Source organism: Lathamus discolor, chromosome 1, assembly GCF_037157495.1.
Source record: "Lathamus discolor isolate bLatDis1 chromosome 1, bLatDis1.hap1, whole genome shotgun sequence".
Taxonomy (NCBI): domain Eukaryota; kingdom Metazoa; phylum Chordata; class Aves; order Psittaciformes; family Psittacidae; genus Lathamus; species Lathamus discolor.
Window position 1 is genome coordinate 158,264,060 of NC_088884.1, and position 19,729 is coordinate 158,283,788.

The 19,729-nt window shown below is 40.3% G+C and overlaps 1 protein-coding gene across 1 annotated transcript in view; it reads right to left on the reverse strand.

The window, feature by feature from the left end:
• The window catches only part of UVSSA (UV stimulated scaffold protein A), a 58,123-nt gene extending 39,543 nt beyond the window's left edge, over positions 1-18,580 (reverse strand). Inside the window, exons 1-6 of the mRNA XM_065661050.1 lie at positions 18,393-18,580; positions 17,793-18,123; positions 14,573-14,693; positions 13,010-13,438; positions 11,764-11,873; positions 11,130-11,258 (exon numbers count right to left, since the gene is read on the reverse strand). Of these exons, the coding sequence (XP_065517122.1) occupies positions 11,130-11,258; positions 11,764-11,873; positions 13,010-13,438; positions 14,573-14,693; positions 17,793-18,123; positions 18,393-18,490 (1,218 nt within the window). The 5' untranslated portion in view covers positions 18,491-18,580. The remainder of the gene's footprint in view (positions 1-11,129; positions 11,259-11,763; positions 11,874-13,009; positions 13,439-14,572; positions 14,694-17,792; positions 18,124-18,392) is intronic.
• Between the last annotated feature and the right edge of the window lie 1,149 nt (positions 18,581-19,729).

Below are 19,729 nucleotides of genomic sequence, written 5' to 3' on the forward strand. Positions count from 1 at the left end.
CCAAAGCAAGCTCTACAGATGCAGTGTGAGAGCTCAGCCACTCACAGTCTATGTTTCTACTGTAGGTGAACTTTTTTGGTCAATTAAAACTATTTAAAAAAATCACCAATTCACAATTACATTAAAGATTAAAGACAACATTTTGAGCAAGAAACTTAGTAAATGATAATCCTTTAGGAATGAGGGGTTAGGTACTTGCAAACAAGAAAAACAAGACTAAGATAAACCCAAGCAATACGCCATTTCTAGGGGGCCATACCTGAAGGGAAGTAAAGTATAAGCTCAAGTGATAAATACCACAGCGTAAAGCATTTCTTGTATTGTAGGGAATTAAATACCTCTAAGATAAGTAGTCACTCAAGTGTTTGTTTCTCAATCACCTGTTAAACAATGTGGAAAAAAACCCAGGTCCCATCCTCAAATCCATTCTAATTATCAGGTGATATGAGGGAAATCACTAACATAGTTTGGCAGCCTTACCAGGGACAGAGGGTGAACCATCTCCTCTATGTCACTAGAGGATGGCCTACGTGAAGGGACACCAGATTCCAGACACTAGAAGCTACTTCTTTCACTATCACTGATCCTTAAGTTCCAGGGAGAGGGGAAATTTCCTGCTCAGTGTTAATCTGCTCTATAATGCTGGCAGTTATTTATCTAAATGAATCGTGTTTGCAAAACTGTGTGTTGTTTTTTTTGTTTGTTGGTTCTTTTGTTTGTTTTAATGTGGTAATTTCCCTAACTAGATATCTCACTGTGAGAGGAAATAGGATTTAGCTACACAGTTCCCAGATTCTTGGGCTAAACTTATTTGTATATGAGAATATAACTTCAAAGGACAGAAAATATACATGCATTATTTTCATTGTAATCAGTTAGAACATCTCCACTCTCCTGATTTTCATTAAAAACTTACAATAGTGCTGACTTTTCCAGCTGGACAAATGTAATCAAACCATTTGTTCCCTAACTCATTAAAAACCCAGATGTTTCCTTATTACTTTCCATCTAGGAGCAACCTGGTCTAGTGGACCCTACCCCGCAGCAGGGGGTTGGAACTGGATGAGCTTTAAGCTCCCTTCCAACCCAAGCCATTCTATAACCTTACCAAAAATATTGAAAACAAACATGGGATGCCAATAGGAATGCAATCGTAGCTTTACTTTAGAGTCAACACTCTGAGAGCCTCCCGCTATTAGTGTAGCTCAGTAAAACCACAGCTCCAGTTAAATGCCTTGCTCATCCATCCCAACCAGTCATAAATGCAAAATACCCTCCACCAAATGCACAACACATGGAAAGATGTAAAGAAAAGCCTTTGGTCCTCTTGCCAGTTTTATATGAACTGAGTGCAACATTCTGCTAACAGGATTTCAAAACCTGAGTGTCCAAAGAAAACAATACAATGACTGAAATATAGAGTGTAATCAGTTTATAGGACTAGAGGAACAGCATTTTCTAATGATTTTGGAAAAAGAAGGAAGGGAAAAGACAGCATATGAAGAAGTCCTATCTACTTACTAAAACACCGCTCGCAAACTACAGCTGGGATCCAGCAAATAAATTCTGCGTGGTGTAATTAACTTGGTTGCAATCTCAATTACTTTTCAGTGAAGAAATCACTTTTGTTCAGGTTTATGTGTGTCTGTTCCTTTTTTTTTAAGAAGAAAAAAAAAGACGTAAGGCATTCTCAGACAAGTGAACTCTAAACTTCATTTGTCTTTCCGCAGGCTTGATGGCTATGCATTTAAAAACCCATTCTATCTTATAAACTAAAAATTAAATGTACTCAGCTGTGATGGTCGTCATTGCATCTGCTATTTATATGCTAATACTCTCCCTGGAAGATCTTGCAAATTATTCCACCATGCCAATATCTCATGTGCATCTACTCAAAGCCAACTAAATATTTTTGAGAGGCAGAAGATTTTAGTTAGGGAACCAGAATATTTATTGCTGTAGAATCTAGTTAAAGGGGCAACCTTAAGCAAATACATTTTTTATTTGCCTGTAACACAAAATATACTTCAGTCATCTGAAAGGAAATTTGGGGATATTCTATGTAAGCAAATAGCGACTGGGTAAAAAGAATTTCTTCAGCACCAGTAATAAAAACAGAATAGTCAAACAGTGTATCCTACATGTAAGGGCTTTTACAAGTTCCTCCTTTTCCATCATTTTATATTACGATGATATGGAAATAAATATTGGCATTTTGGCAGATTTCAGACCCATGCTTGAGTTTTCCTGTGTGCAACACAAGGAAAACAAACTACTAAAAGAGCTGTATTTATAGGGACCTCCCATATAGACCCCCTCCCCTTTGCTCTGTGATTTGAGCATAAATTCAAACCTCAATGACTGCAAATTAGATATGTGGCCCAGGCAAATCACATTTTATGTTAACCAGTAAAAGTATCACTCTTCATTCTATTTGTAGCTGCCCAACAGCACATCGGCTACTTGGCCAGGCTGACTTTTATTTAGGAATGCATATTTCACACTTTCATGATTTCCCCAAGTCAGGAAAAATGCTTAAAGGGTTCCAGCCCAACACTTAGCCTAAGGGTAATGCTGGAGAACCAGCGAGCCTTGCTCCAAATTGCTTTAGCAATATAAACTACCTAATGGACCAGCTTCCCCTTAAAGCAAAGTACATTGGCCAGAGTCTGTGAGCATTGCTGGAGTCCTGGAGATGCAAGCATGAGGCTTACTCAAGATATATGCCAAAGCCCTTGCCACCCTACGCAGTGATCAACACAGTTTGGATGCATACACTGGGAGGTCAATAGTGATGGGGAGCATTGCACAAAATCTGTATCACTCTGTGTTACTATCTGCTGCATCTCTGGACCCCAGCAGGCTCCAGGTCCCAGATAAGGTTAGGGGGGATTTTAATAAAAAGCAGCAAAAAAAAAAAAACCAAAACAAAACAAAAATCACCCAAAGAGACCAATGGGTCTTAAGGTGCAAGACAGTTTAAAACCCATTTGGATCTTCATGAATATTGTTCACGAGAAATTAGTATGTCCAATATACCAAATGGACAAGCATGTGCATTTACAGTTTTAGAGTACAGCAAATAAAAGGTAGTCTGGAAAACTCGTGCATTTAACAAAACTTATCTCAGGAAGATATTGCAAGCTAAGTTTAGTACTTGTTTAGTAATAACCAGTCAAGATACACCCCCAGATGCATTTTTATACCTTGCTACTTGGGCTCCCACCATCCACCGAAACCAACAGATAAAGCTCTCTTGCACAGCTGAATTTTTCTTCATAAAATGAATACCTCATTCAGGGGAGATACAACAGTTTTATTTAAACTACCAAAGATCTCCAAAGTCTAACACCACCTTTCCTGTCCACATATGCCAGAGCACTACGCCAGAAGTCTGCTACCTTTCATTATTAAAGCGAATAAAGTTCCAACATAAAAGCCCAAAATATTCCTACAAATTTCTGCTGGCCATTTGTATTTGATACCTATATTTAATTTGTTTTATCAAAACTGACTGAAGTGTTAGTCCCTTAAATATCTTTGTGTAATGTATATACAAAAATAAAGGTTACATCTTACTTTCAGAAGTACAGGGATGTACTTCCTCACATATAGTTACTGCACATATTCCAGGCACTACATCTTGTTACACAGTAAACAACAACATTTTATAGTATCTGGTATGATTTTTTCCACCCAGTTTTATAACTCACACTGTTAGAGGACCTGAGCATGTATCACTCCATCTGTCTGAGTCTGATTAAGTAAATTTACTCTGAGTAAAGACTGACCTTCATAATTGGATCTGCATTACCTGAGTTTATTCAATAACTGAAAGGGACAATCTCACTGGGCATATAATGCTGCTACAAAAACCTCTGGATTAGGTTTAAGTTAGTTCAGGTCCCTGCTGCAACAGGAAGCACTGGGAATCAATAGGGAGGAACTGACAGGACTATCCCTTTTGATTGCCACTCATGTTTAGATCATCTTTAAGCCAACCATAAAATCACTACCAAAATGTTAAGCTGCTTCCTTGTTCAGCTCCCACAAGCAGTACAACAGCCACCCCTGCAGAAACACCCACCTGCTAAGAAATGGTTTTAATAGCTGCATAATACACTAAGAAATACCCGACAATTTAATTTTTAATGTTTAAGGAATTGTAGAATGGATGAAATAAGTTTAACAAAGGAAAAGGCAAGCAGAAAATACTGCTGCACACATAACTGGGCCTCAAAAACCAAACTTGTTTTCTTCTTAATTCACAGACAACCTATGAGCAAGGAAACTCAGTAAAAGTGCTCACTCAGTTTTTCATTCATCTTAACATAAATGTTTGCAGGTTCAAAGAGTGAGGTGTGATGAAGCCAGCAAATCTGCAAGCCCGCTGACATGAAATCATATTTAGAGTCCATGCTCAGACAGGAATGTACCCATAGCAGAGTTCCTGAAATGTTTTACTTTCCCAAAAGCGGTAGGAAACCCCTTTATTTTTGTCACTGAAGAAACAAGCAGCTGTTGTACAATCACTGTCAAGGTTAAAAGTGCTACCCTAAACAGCCACTATACCTGAACTACCCCTCCATTCTTCCTGGCTTGTTTTCCTTTATACAGTATTCCCTGCAGACCAGATTAAATTCTTTAAAGCCATTGCATAGGGCTGTAGTGAGGTCCAGAACTGGCTATACCCATTTCTGGACCATAAAGGTGTTTTTCTATGGTCAGTAATTCAAAGGTCAACCAAAAATACCTCTATCTTTCCCCCTCCACAGAGAAGCCTTTAGGTTTTCCAGTGGTTTCTGGCTAGTCCAAGTCATCTACAAAATGATAAACAGTATTCCTATGACCTCTTGAAATACTACAGGAAATGAATGATTCTGAATGATTTCATTTTTGTGATTCAGAAGCCTATACATAATAAAAGCTATATTTTAGAGCTGGGGGGAAGGGGACATTCTCATTTCTACTAATTTTCTTTAAAAAATTTTAGGAAATGTGATTTTTATCTAAACTGTGGTACAACAAGACTCCCATTCATTCATGCAAAAAGTCATACTGTACTTGGTGGATACCTCCTGTTGCTTAGACCAGATCAAACTCGTGCTACTACAACTCTATACACCAACGCATGTGCCCCTCTCTCATGATATAGTCTGCACACACATAAACTGTAAAATCAGGAACTACATTGCAGCTTGCTCCAATGATCACATTTATGAATGAACCTGAACTGCACAATGGTTGAAAATTATTTCAGATGCTGCATTTTTAATAGATAAATATGCATCTCAATTAAGTAAACCTGATTTATTACAGACAAATCAACAAAATATACGATGCAAGACACATATAACCTTACCTATATTCCTGATCATGGATTTTAGGCTTAAAGCTATCTTTATAGGTGAATATATTAACTTAAATATTTACTGCACTGATTAAATTTAAATGTGTTAGTCTGTGTTCCAAGAAAATGTTCTTCCTTTTCCATTTTTATAATTCCATATTTAGCAGTGTGCCTTTATAAACCTCACAAATACATTCAATTCACTTCCATATACTGTTTCCCCTTGTAAGGTAGGAGGGATAAAAAGCAGGAAGCAAATTTATATCTACTACTTGCAGAATACACACTGCTCAGTATTCATAGACGAATCAAGGGAGATGACCCTTGGGCCTGAAAAACTTAAATACTTAACATAAGGGTTAACTTGATGATAGAGACATCCTACTTTATTTTACACTCTATTAGAAGAGCTCCAAATTGCATTGTGCAACCTGCGAATCAGATAGGGATCAGAGGTCGTCACAGTGACAACTTTAAGAATTCATGGCTAGATCTGCATAACAAGATATTTTTAATAACTCTGTAACAGCAGCAGGCTGCATGTCCAGTGAGAGGTATAAAATATACCACAGCCACGTTCAGCTCCAGGAAAAAAACCCAGTCCAAACCCACCATACTTACCTGATTAGACTCTTTTTTAAGAGTACCATTTTGAGGGTTAATTTTAGTGTGCTGGTTTATAGCAATCCTACATTCTAGTAAGACTTAAAAAAACTGACAGCTCTTTAGGTGGTGATTATGGAAGAAACATTTTACAGATAGAAATAATCATTAGATGATAGTTAAAATGGGAGAGGAGGGAAGAGGAAGCATAAGCATCGTATGACTTCTTTAATATTTTGTGTTCATTTTTACAGTTATGACTGACCTGGCTTTTTGCTAAATGTTAGCTAGACAAAAACAGAAATAGTTAAAATGTTGCCCTGGCTGTTACTTTGACCATAAAAACATTCACATTACATGCTCATGATGTATAGTCTGATAAAAGACATCTTTAGGTGCAATGCACACTAACAATCAACATTAAGTTCCAATCTTAACATTAAGCACTTACAGTTTTCAAAGAGCAACTTTGTTAAGAATAAGGGGTTTTGTGTGTGCTGCTTAAAAGCATCACGGCAGGAAATTACTTCTTTTACAAAGGTGTCTCTCTTGCTCCTTGGTCTGAGGATGCAGGTTCAGGCATGGGGAGGGATCATTAAGGACAATTACTTACCCCCCAGAAACAACTTCTCTAAAAGGAAGAGGGAAAAAAGGAGGATGTGAGCACAAGAAGCTGCTACAGAAAGCAGTCAGCTGGACTAGATACTCTATGGCTACAGAAAGAAGCAGAAAGGGAAAACAATACAGCCTTTGCTTTTGATCTAAAATTCACGTGTGACTTTTTTTACAGCAGACACTGACTTAACTAAAAGACAGACTTGAAAAAGAGCTACAAAACGATTAGGTAGAAGTAACTCATTCACATTGATAAAATGTTATGCTGTAGTTGAAGATACAGAAAAAAATAATCAGCAATAGTCTTGCAGCTAAAAAAATAGCAGAATTCTTGGCTTAGTTTATTACATATTCAAATTTTAATCTTTTTATGCATTAAATATTTTAAGATTGAATTATAACCGGCAAATGTCACCTGCAAAAAGAATTTGTAACTATTTTCTGACGTTATTCAGGAAAATCAGACTTATAGTGCAATAAGGTTTAGGGATCAGATCAGGATCAGCTTTCTCCAAGTCTAATTATTAATGGCATTATTGAATTCACCCAGATGTTTCACAGGATAAAATTAACTACATGCATAAACCAAGATCCAAGTGCATGCTTAGATTTGACAGAAGATAAGGAAAGGTGAAACAAAAAGTAATGAAGCCAATTAAAGAAAAACTATACATCACTGGCTATTTATATAGCTTTAAATTAAAAACTCAAGATGTAATAGGCCTGTTAAATGATCACTGCTGACAGGCAAGTGAGTGGGATATTTCTCATACCATATTGCCCAGTGGCTTCTATCTGTCCAAATCTTAGCCAACCCAATTGGTAAATCTTTTACTTAGCTTCACAAAGGTAATGATAGAAGAGATAAATATACTCCCAGTGTACACAACATAGCTTATGAACTACGTTTCCATTAATGTAAGGACTTCATGTACTATCCTAACGGATAAACTTTTATGGAAATGATGTAAATTAAAGGTAGTGTGCACGACTGAAAATACAGCACACGCTTGTCCTCTCACAACTTTAGATACAAATGATCTTGCAGTTTTAAATCAGCTGCAAATCAGACACTAAAGAAGAAAAAAAAGCTAGCATTTTAAGACAAGGAGGAAGGTATTAATACATTAAACTATCTCTCAGCAGCAAAAAACATTTTTAAGGAACATTTCAGCCATAAGTAAGTTATTCTTAAAAAAGAATTAAACCTCTGGAAAGAGGAATTTCTATTTAAACACCAATCTCAGCCAGTAATTAAAATCGTACTTCTATAATAATTCACCTAAACAGTGAAGGATTAACTCGAAGTGCCTCTGGTGTACTGCTGCTGTAGTGAGTTCCACCTGGAAACACAGATTGAGACGATGGCTGGTTTTGTGTAAGGCTGGTGTAGAGAAAAACTGTCGAGCATGAAGTGTGCACTCCCTCTACTGGGCACTGAAATTATCCTGGCTCTTTCCAGAGAAAGGCCTGCGTCCGAGCCAGCCCGAGCCAGGTACCATGAAATAAAAGCCTTGATACAGTTTCTACCTTCTTGCCCTAGATTCAGCTAAAACTCAGATACACAGAAAAAAAAAAAAATGAAATGCTATTGAAATTCCTGTTTACACTCCTAAAATACATTTCCTATCAGAAATCAACACCTGATTTGCACCCCGAACAAGTATTTACCTGCAGTGAATGTAACTTGTGTAAGCACACAAAAACTTATTTGCCTTTGATCAAAACACCCTAACAGCTCAGGAAGAAATATCTTGAAGACTTCTGATCTGGGGGCACAGCAATGGGAAGGAGGAAGGCATAGTCTGGGCAGCTGGGCTGTATTAACATTTACAAGATCTGCTGCAAGGGATTTGTTCCCAGACAGTCAAATCTTAACCTTTCTTGTTACTTTCCCTCTCTTCCCACAGCTCCAGAGGGGCAAGTGCAGAATGGCACCGTGGCCTACTTGCATTAGCAAGGTTTAGGTATTCCATAAAAATGATGGTATCTTTACAATTAAGGCTTTCTGATGGTTTGAGATCTTCACTATCACAGAGGACAAAAGCAAGAGGTAGTTATACCTCACATCACTATAACCACTCAGTCCAAGTGTTTCATTGTGTAAAATCCTGTGATTTCTTTCAAGTGACTTGGTGTAAGAGAAGTTCCTACACAAGGGTACTGATGACATGTGGTAAGGGACTCCAGGACCTCTCTTAAGCAGCAATTTAAATCTCTGCAGGATTGAGAGGTATAGTACAGTTTATAGTAGTAAATCTCCAGTTTCACTGTCTACTACTAAACTCTTCCCTTTATCAACTTTCTCAGTCTCAATTTGAGGATGGGCAAAGCCTTTACTCCCCCCCATCCCTGGACAGAACAGGGAGAAAGGGCAGAGTAGAACAGGTGAAAAGGGGGGAAATTAGAGACCAAAGAAGCACAGAGAAGCACAAAGGAAAACCAGAAAATCAGAGGAGACCAGGCAAGCCCAAGCCCCCAGCCAAGTTTCCAAGTCGCTATCACTCTGTTTTATATTTGCTGATAAAACCACTTTCTCACAGAAAGAAAGACCTACCTGTGGTGCAGGATCACCACTGGAAATTAGCAAGTACACAAACAATTCACCTTTATGTTCTCCAGCTAACAATACAGGTATCTCAGACTGCAGCCACTAGTTGCTAGGAAAACTGCTATCTTATCCAAATATAGAGATGTCACAGACCAGCTACGGATCAGACAATTCACATGGGACCACCTACACTCAGCACTTTATTTACATTCTCTCTGCTTACTAAATGCTCCCTTTCATTTCTAGGTGTGCTCATTTCTACATGTGAGCAGGTACAGCACTCACTGACTCCATGTGCTAACTAATAACTCCACTGTAATGCACTGAGCTCTGTCTGAACAGAATGGCTTTGAAGGACAGACAAACTACTTCCATTGGATTTAAAGACAGAGAAGATAGTAAAACTTTGGCATGGCAACTGTAGCTTCAATAACACGATGTACAGACAGAAGCAATAACACAAACAATAATGCTGAATTCAAGAATTCAAGAGGAGCTGTGTGTAGTCTTTCATATGCTGACATGTAAATAGTTGACAGATGGAGATTTAATAATCACTAAGATACACTGTTTATTTTGTTCTATCAGACTCATTTTACTGTGGTTTTAACAAAGTCATTTTACACATGACTAAAATAAAATTTATATAGTTTCCTTCTACAGTACAAAGCTCTCTGTTTGCAGGTTATAAATTTAAAGTAACACCGCACTCGCACTAAATTTGGGTATTTTCCCACTGGAGAAAAACCCTAGGAATATCTTGTTTTCCATGCTTAAGTTAATACCTCAATCTGCACTGCTTCATTTTGAATGTATTTGTGAGCTCTGTTATGTATTTTCCTTTTTTTTTCATTCTAACCACAGAATTTATTAGCTTTCAAACCTCATATAGATAGCATTGATCAACCTCCAGAAGTGGTTACAATACCACTTTAAACACTCACACACACAAACACGCACACACAAAAATCCAGGCCTGAATGTCCTTTATATCTTGCAAGAAATATAGCAACCAATATTCCATGCAGAAGTGCAGCAAATGAAGTCCTGTCAAGCAAATGGCAGGAATGACAGCAGATGTCTGGATTCCTTCATAGCTGGTTGCATAAAGGTAGCACACATATTTCACTGGAGAAAAAAAAACCCTCTGACAAGACAGCCTTTCAGTACTTTTCATTCACAGTTGGCATTTTTGACTGCTGTGGTATATCAGTAGGTATTAAGATGATGAACCGGATTAATCTTGATAAAAGCTTCATTTGTACAATGAAAGCAAAGTCTACAACACTCAGTCACAGCTAAACAAGGCTACCACAGTTCAGACCAAGGTTTAATGTCCAGATCAAATGTTACAATCCAGTCATAAACCAGACTCTGCTCTGGACCCTGGCCCTAAACACTAATGTCAAGCTATACAGTAATAATGTTTGACTGCAACCAACACAAATGAGTGTTACGCAGCTCTGCTTTTAGCTACATAAACAAGCCACAGGCTCCTTTTTGGATCTGTTTGAATTATTTGATCTTTCAGCTTCTGTTTATTCATAAGTTCTACCAACTTCACAAAAAACTATCATAGGTAGCTAATCTTTGTCAAATATTTTGACACTTTCAAGCTTTACATAACTAATTCTCTTAAGATACCTTCAATCACATTTCATGCTCACTAGAGAAAGAAAATGCTTCAAAGTAGACACAGACACTGCTCTCCCGAATTGTGAGACTCTAGCACAGCCTGGCAAGTTGTAAAATACCATGAGTAACAGTGTTTAGGGACAGATACACACAAAGCAAGCTGAGGACTGTTACCCAGCCCTTACATGGCCTTGCACACTCTGAGGGTGTTTAGCGCAACTTCTGTGAGTGAAGCTACAACCAGGTGAATTAGTGTGCATTTCAACAGAACTTGTGTTGACAAGTCCAGCTTAATGCTTAAGAGAAAGCGAGTTTTTTCTACACAAGCTAAGCATTACCAATGGTCCCCTCTAGAAAACGTTTTAAGAAACTCACCACTTTTCTTTTTCTGGCTTTAAACGAAATGTTCATTTCCTTGTATTTCTTCATAGCAGTCTCCATTTTATTCTTGAGATCAATGGCACATCTTAGCCGATCATCATTTATTCCTGCTTTGGTAAATAACTGCAAAGCAAAAAGGAAACATTCTTAATGAAGCCACTTCTTTTCCATCTAGAATATATAAGCTAATAGCAACTACTAATGACAAAGACCCAACAGGTGGTAAAAACATCTCCTGAGAGTATCCTTCTATGGGCCAAATCCCATAAACAAGGCTCCTGAGCAGTAGTATCAACTGACAGAAAGGACATACTGTTTTTCTGATAGACATGACTGACAAAAACAAGCTGTGTTTTACTTTAATCCTTTGTGAAGAACCCCCATTTTACTATATCTTTACAAAACAGTATGACTGTAGGTAGCACACCTAATGCTGAGAGCCATTAAACAAGTTATGTAGCTCCTGCAGTCTTTTGTCCACCCTTACTGAAACAGAAATCTTTCTGTTTGCACCAATGTTTCTCCAACCTTCATTTCCTTTTTGCTCACTCTCAAGACTTATTGTACCCCAGTCCTTGCTTTTCCATCTTTTTATAACAAACAGTAAAACACCTGGTCTCTACCCCACCTGAATCCAGGACTGCACAGAAGGCCAGAACTTATTTCTGAGAAGTCTGTGAGCATCCATGACATTGTTTATTATAGCAGTATTATCTTCATTCTCATGCACTTTTATATCTGCTCAAAACGGGAAAAAAAAGTGTCAGTGCACAATATTTATAGTATCTTTACTCCAGGAGCTAAAGGAAGTAAGTGAAAGAAGTACACATGAACCTTTCCAAACTATTTCATCACTTTATGGAAGCTACAAACATCAGAAAGTTTCTCTGTTCAGTATTAATTATTCTACCATTACCGACATTCAAAAAACATCAGAGGAAAAGATGAAAAGCTTTCAGTTCAGTGATGACAGAGTTGTTAAGTCATCACTGCTAAGGAATCATCAAATAAACCACAGACAAGTGCAGTCTTACTATTGACATTACAGCTTGTCTCAAGTTCAGGTGAACTGGGCCTTATTTGATATTGAATATGCAGAAACTAGTGCCCAATAGGGACATGATTGTCAAAGAAGCCCAAGTATGCCACCATCCTAGTAAAAATGGTACTTTTTACCAGTTAACTTTTCACAAGTCCTATGGATACATTTCCAATTCTGCTGTCAGCAAGCACAGAAGTAGGTTCATGCCTTACTGGTTGTTCGCACGTGACATTCTGTTGGGACAGTATTTTTAAGAGACTTCACTTGGACTGCCAAAACACAACCAGCCTCATTTTTCAAGAGGTTACTCACATTACCAAAGTTATATTAAAGAAAATGCATAATATAATGCTTAAAACTCCTTAGCAAAACTACTTACTGATTCTCGCAAGTTCCCAACAGCAAGAGAAAAACAAAGTTTAAGAAACACTCAGTTGTAAGATTTTTGTATCAGCAGCTTATACCCCAGCTATAGAAAGAAAAAATGTGAGTAGTGAAGTATACGAGAAAGAAAATTACATATGGAAAACTTTTTAACATAGGAAACTTATAGGTACTATGAAGTGCTGAAATGTGGTTACAACTAATAGAAAAGTTCAGTCTCAGAAGGTAATTAATCAAATCCGTTAATCGCATACAAGGACATCCAAACCTAAGAATGGTTACCAGATGAACCAGAAATAGGAAAGAACTCCAAAGGAAATCAAAGTGCTGCCTAGAAATTCCAAATCAAAATGGTGTCTAGGAACCCCAATATTTAAAAACCTCATAACTGCAAAGCACTTCAGACCTAAGCTGCCTCCACCTAAAAGCGAAAGATATTTCTAGGTACCTGTGGAGATTTCAATGTCTAGAGTATACTTGTGTGAAATAAGCCCATGGTTCCTAACAAAAGTCTCATAATCATCATCATCATCATCGAGAGCAAGGACACCAGATTGAGCTTCTGAGCATGTGCCTTCATCCAAGTCTTTTTGTTCCAGCTTTTCCTGTTTCTCATATAACTCTGTATCAGTTTTAACACACTGAGAAAGAATGTCCTTGCTGCAGCACGGCTGCTCATCGTCCATGCATTCAAGGTAGGACTGGTTCACTTCCATCTGGGAAGACCAGGGGGATGCAGGTCTATCCTCATTAGCAGACATTTGTCTGCTGGGTTCCAGTTCTGTGTCATGCACAGTGAAGTCAGAAGGGTCTGGCAGGAGAAGCCGGAAACAGTTTTCCATCTCTGTCAGTGTGTCAGCAATCTCTTGGGACATTTCTATCAAGACACAAAGGTTTTAGAATATTATTAAATACTCTAAAATGCCAATAATAACTCTAAAGCAGACACAGGTCTACAGAACAAATATAACTGCCAAATATAACCGCCAAAGGGGTAATCCATTTTTCCAGTAATCAGGGATAATTTAGCCATACAGGTCTCTCTTTGCTCAAAAATTGTTCTTACAAAAATGACAATACTTTCCTTAAGCAGGAAACGTAGAACTTCCTCAGCAAGGAATTTAGGATCAGTGTTTCTCCTTTCTCTACCCTCTCTAAAATTTTACAGTGCAAATACAACAGAAGTACTTCATAGAATTTGAAGGAGAACAAGGTTCAATGGGGATATTCTTAGCGATGTTAGTATCATTCTACAGCCATGAATGTTAGAGCTGCACATAGCTGTAGCCATGAATATATGCTATTGCTTGATGCTGCCAATGTAAGTGACTTTAAGAAGGTTAAATCTCCTTAAAATTCCACTCTCATGCATGAAAACATTTCCAGCATGCAGAATAAATGCAGACACAATTGCATGCATTACATATACCAGAGTAATTTAATTAAATAACCCTTTTGTAGCTGCACCATAATATACTTACTATCTCTGTTCTTCCCTCATATTACAGAAATATGTTTGCTATGTATATATCACTTGAGATACAGCCCTCAGACACATTTTTTAGCAGTGGTATGATACTTCTCATGGATATCCTATACTGCATTCAGGATTCCTCTGCAGACTACTGCCTATGCCTCTGGAACAGGAGGACTTAATTGTTGAGAAATCTGTGCCCACTTAATGACACAAACTAAGCCACTAGCTCCAAAAAGTCTCACGATATGCTTGCTTGAGGTTATGCATTCATACTTCTCCATATTACAGATTAGACCTTTACTTGGTAACTTTTCTTTTTTGTTTTTAAATCTCTTCATACTGCCTGAGCTCACAAGATTGTCACTTGTTTCCCCTGATAACCTTTAGGTAAGAGACTCTATTCCTGTCCTTAATGCTCAGCTATCATTTGGATAGCTATCATTTTCAAATTTGTTTTATATAACCTTAAAAAGGATTGCTTTAAAAACAAACAAAACCCCCAAAGCAATCACTAAAAGAACCAAAGCAACTCACCTTCCATTTCTTTTTCAGCTCTTTTGGCTTTTTCTTTGTAAACATTATCCATTCGTTTTCGCTTCTCCTCTTCCCTCCTCCTTTCAGTGATGGTTCTGGCATGCACATCTTCAAAATCTACCTAAGGTGGAAATGAACAAAGTGTAACATTCCTCACAAGAAATATATAGAAAATCCATTTCCCAAGATCCTTATCTGGGGTGAAAAATCCTCTAACACCAGCAATCAGCCAGAAGCTCAGCAGCACTTCCTTTTATCTCTTCTCCTCCTAGAATCAATAACTACAGTAAATCTGAACAGAGTTTTTACTTCTACTAATAAGGGACTGCTGAGAATCAATGACTTTCAGAAACGAATCATAAGGCAGAAAACCAAAATGCTTAGATTTCCACAACTAAAATGCAAGAATAAACTAGGCTTTGGGAGACACAGGGTTAGAGGCAACGGGCAGGAAGGGACTATACAGGGCAAGCATTCATATTATGTGAAAACATTACAGTAGGTCCATTATTAATAAAGGAAGCTTAGGAAAATACGTAAACACAAGTATATATATCCCTTACTGAAGAACTTTGTAAACAAGGAGACCAGAAGAGAATATATTCAAATTCATTAAAAAAGATCAAATTTTGAATTTACAATTACATTTGTTGTATGTAGGATTGAGGGAAAGCTTATCATTCACTTCCATATCTTACAGCTAAAATATGAGCATAAATCTGAGTGTTTTGCTATATAAATGTTTCTACTGCTGAATAAACCCTACAGTGTGCAATAAGCCTTAAGGTTTTTACAAATAGTATTTATGCAACCAATTTAAAGACAAATGTTTTGTTTGAGCAAAAGGATACTTCAGTTTTAACAGAAACTGGCATGGAGAGCCTCTATCAGTTTAGGAAAAGAGGCAGACTCACCAAGCTCATTTTCAGTGGGAAATGGATGGGCAGAAGGAAGGTACCAGAATACCTACAGCGGAACACCCTGCCCACTCTTTCCCCTTCTCTGTCCCAAAAGGAGCAGCCACATACTGCTCCATTGCACTGTTTCACACTTTGGCTCTTGTCCAGGTACCCTTCTTACATCACCTGCAAAACTGTCATGGTTTGACACTGATAACCAGAACACACCTCACATACAAAGTATCCACCAACAACCAAATTTACTACACACAAGAAGTTTTGAGTTGTCCAGCACAGGACACAGCAGCCTCTTACAGAAGCCTCCCAAGGTCAGAATAACTCAGGGCCTGAGTTACAGATGTGCACACGGAGTCACCTGCTATCTGGTGTCAGCATTAACTCACTAACTTGGTCAGAAAACATCTAACACCACTTAGGTGATACAGATCGACATCAGAGTTGTTAGGCCTTTGTATCAGTGCAGGCTGTATGAAACCTTTTACCAGAGGTCTATAATTATGGAACTGGATGTGATGAGGTGCAATTGCTCTTGATTTAAAGGGTGTAAGTAGTGAGCCTAGACACCTATGGCAACTTGAGCAAAAATACTAGCATATGGGAGTAATATTTATGTATTGACCTGTTAAAAATTCTCTTCACTCTGGAATTCCAGCCTACTCCATAACCCCATCCATGCATTCCTCAGATGCAAAGATACTATAGTAAGATTCAGTTGCCCTGACGTGCAACTTGTTCTTGAAGTCAAACATTTGTATAGTTACCTACTTGACACCTACCAAGATTAAATCAGCAGGTAGCCCTCCAGGTTTACACCCTAAAGGGGCAGCAGTTGTCATCTGCTGACCAACTACTTATAAGGTGATTTTGGTGATAATGAAAACCCAAACCAAACAAACCCCAAACCAAAACCACAAACCACACACACAGCTAACACTCCTCTCAAGGTGCCCTATACTACTGTGCCAGTCCTGCAATACAGAACATCAGATACACTTTACTACTAGAAAGTACGAATGTCTCCTCAAGCCTTTTGGCCGTTTCTTGCACTTCAAGTATTAAGCTGGCAAAAGCCCAGTTAGGTCAGTCAGCGTATCTCAACTATCCAAGCACAAGAGTTAAACTACATAAGACTGTTTCTGTTGGTGTCAGTGTTTCCTGAAGTACTCAAATTCAGCTGCTCTGAATTTGCTGGGCAGCTTCGTATCACAAATACTTAGAGTGACAACCCAGATGTAACCAGGGAGCGGCCTTTAACCACAGGAGCACAGACAAGCCAAACTTCAGCAGGATTGTTGCACACTTATATGTTCAATTTGGTAAAACTGTATTATGTGTTAAAGCTCCATTGCCTCAGTCTCACATTTCTCCATGTCACTTTCATGTAGTTGTCTTTCTTTGTTAAACAAGACAATAAAGGGGAATTCAAATCACCTTTTGTGAGCAGATATCAAAAATTGTATAAAAGAAGAACACAGTATAATAAACACCTATGGCAAGGGGGTTAGAACTAGTAAGGTCCCCTCCAAACCAAACCATTCTCTGATTCTATGAAAGAATAGATGTAAGGCAGACTATTCACTTAATATAGAACTAGAACAGAAATACATCATGTACCACCAGGGATTTCTGATCTCCTGTTAGGAACACTGAACATCTGTCTTTCCGACAAGAATCAATGTTTATTGAAAGCCTGATATTATCATAATCTCACCTCAGAAGAGATACATACAAGAAGAATATTCCAAATGCAATAACCTGAAGCCTAGAAATGACATCTAAAAGTATTTACATACAAGAAAATTCCCATTAATAAAGCTGTTGTAAACCACAGTAACACAGCAGCTGAGGGGATACAGCACCTACACTTAGTGCGTTGGACAGCAAAAGGACACTAGAACTGGACAGCTCAGTACAAAAATCAGGCTAGTTTAAACTGACACAGAAAAACTAAACAGCTGGTTATCCTCAGTTTAAGGTACAACCATTATCTCCATTTTAAAAAGGGCTCAACTTTGGGGCTTCTGGAAGGAATTAGTGGATGAAAGCCTATTGGCGAGCAATACTTCCTGCACTCCGAGGAAAGCCCAGCTCCAAGCACAAGCTTGGGGGTTTTAAAACTTGACGGTACTGCAAGATGACAAAAACTGAGATTTGTTTTTCAAAGACCACGCTCAACAAGCTATCTCCTAAAGACAATGCTGTTTCCAGCATTTTTTCTTCTGTTTATTGGTTTCCTCACTTCAAACACCTCCTAACAATCACCTGCTGAAAACACACTCAGAAATAAAAATGCAGAGTACCTTCTTATTCTGCTTCAAGAAGTGGTATCCCAGAGCAAGCTTCTTGTAGGCCTCCCCGTATTTCTCATGCCATTCTTGCACTGACTTAATGGTTTCTTTCCTCAACTTCTGCGCCACCTCTCTGGGTGGGGGAAGAGGCTGCTCATGGTCTATCCCCACTGTGAGCTCCAAGAAATCTTGGAAGTTGGAAATAAGTAGAGTCCGGAATTGATGGGATCTGGAGAACAGCTCCTGCACGATCTGGAACGCTGAGAAGCGCATCTCAGCGTGCTCCTCACGGAGCCGCGTCAGCAGCAGGTGATAGGCATGGCTGATATGTTCATCTGAAGACCTGAGAGACGAAAAACGGGTGGAAGAAAAAGGGAAGGAGTTACCTGTACAGAGGGTTAGCACATAAAGACGTAACTTTCAAACAATTCCGCTGAGCGTTTTACTGAGCAGCAGTTTCCGCGCTGGCAGCAATCCGTCCCAGCTCAAACAGCAGGCCCCGGGGCGGACACCGGGGGCCTCCGCCGCTGTGCAGGCGGGTAGAAGCGTCGCTCTCGGCAGAGGCACAGGGACCCGGCTCCCACCTCACCCCACCTCACCGGGCGGCCGTACTTGCAGATCTTCTTCAGCTCCTTTATCTTGGCCGGCTCCAGCCGCGGCTCCCCCGAGGTAGTCAGCTCCTCCACCAGCTCAGCGAGGCGCAGATCCATCTCTGCCGGCAGCGAGGCGTCCACCTACGGACAACCAGCCCGACGAGCACCACCAAGGCACCGGGAGCCGGTCCCCCCCGGCGCCATTGCCCGCCCCGCCCGAGAAGCCCCGCCCCTCGGGGACTCCCCCCCCCCCCCGCCCCGCGGCCGGTGGCACCTTCCGAGTCCCCCGCCCCGCCTCGGCCGCCCCTGGCGCTGAGGCGTCACAGCAACCGGAAGCGCGAATAGGGGAAGGCGGGGAAGTCCTTAAAGGAACCGCACCCCACTTGGCTGGGGGGGGGGGGTGTTAACCCGTTGTTGTCCGCAGGGGAGCACAGGGGGAGGCCTGCAGTGCCCTGTGCTTGTGAACCTGCTGACAGTGCCCCAGCGAATCGTTCAGACAGGCAGGGAACGAGGCCAGGACACAGCCTGGAGGGACCAGGGCTGCGTGCTGAGCTGGGTGCTGAGGCACTGGTGGGCGCATAAGGCACTGGGGAGACAGCAGGCACAGGTGGTGCTAAGGCAATGGAGGGCACATGGGGCACTGAGGAGATGGAGGGCACATGAGGCACTGAGGATGGCGGGCACATGGGGCAATGAGGAGATGGAGGGCACATGAGGCACTGAGGAGATGGAGGGCACATGGGGCAATGAGGAGATGGAGGGCACATGAGGTGCTGAGGAGATGGAGGGCACATGGGGCACTGAGGAGATGTGGGCACATGGGGCACTGAGGAGAGGGAGGGCACATGAGGCACTGAGGAGATGTGGGCACATGGGGCACTGAGGAGAGGGAGGGCACATGAGGCACTGAGGAGATGTGGGCACATGGGGCAATGAGGATATGGAGGGCACATGAGGCACTGAGGAGATGGAGGGCACATGAGGCACTGAGGAGATGGAGGGCACATGGGGCAATGAGGAGATGGAGGGCACATGAGGCACTGAGGAGATGTGGGCACATGGGGCACTGAGGAGATGGAGGGCACATGGGGCAATGAGGAGATGGAGGGCACATGAGGCACTGAGGAGATGTGGGCACATGGGGCACTGAGGAGATGGAGGGCACATGGGGCACTGAGGAGATGGAGGGCACATGAGGTGGTGAGGAGGTGGTGAGGAGATGATGGACACATGAGGCACCGAGGAGGTGGAGGGTGAAGCAGGGGATCAGACTCTACTACTCAGAGTTATAAAGCAGGTATGTTTATTACAGCACTGGGTGCGAGAGGGATCGCTCCTCCTAACTTGCACACTGAG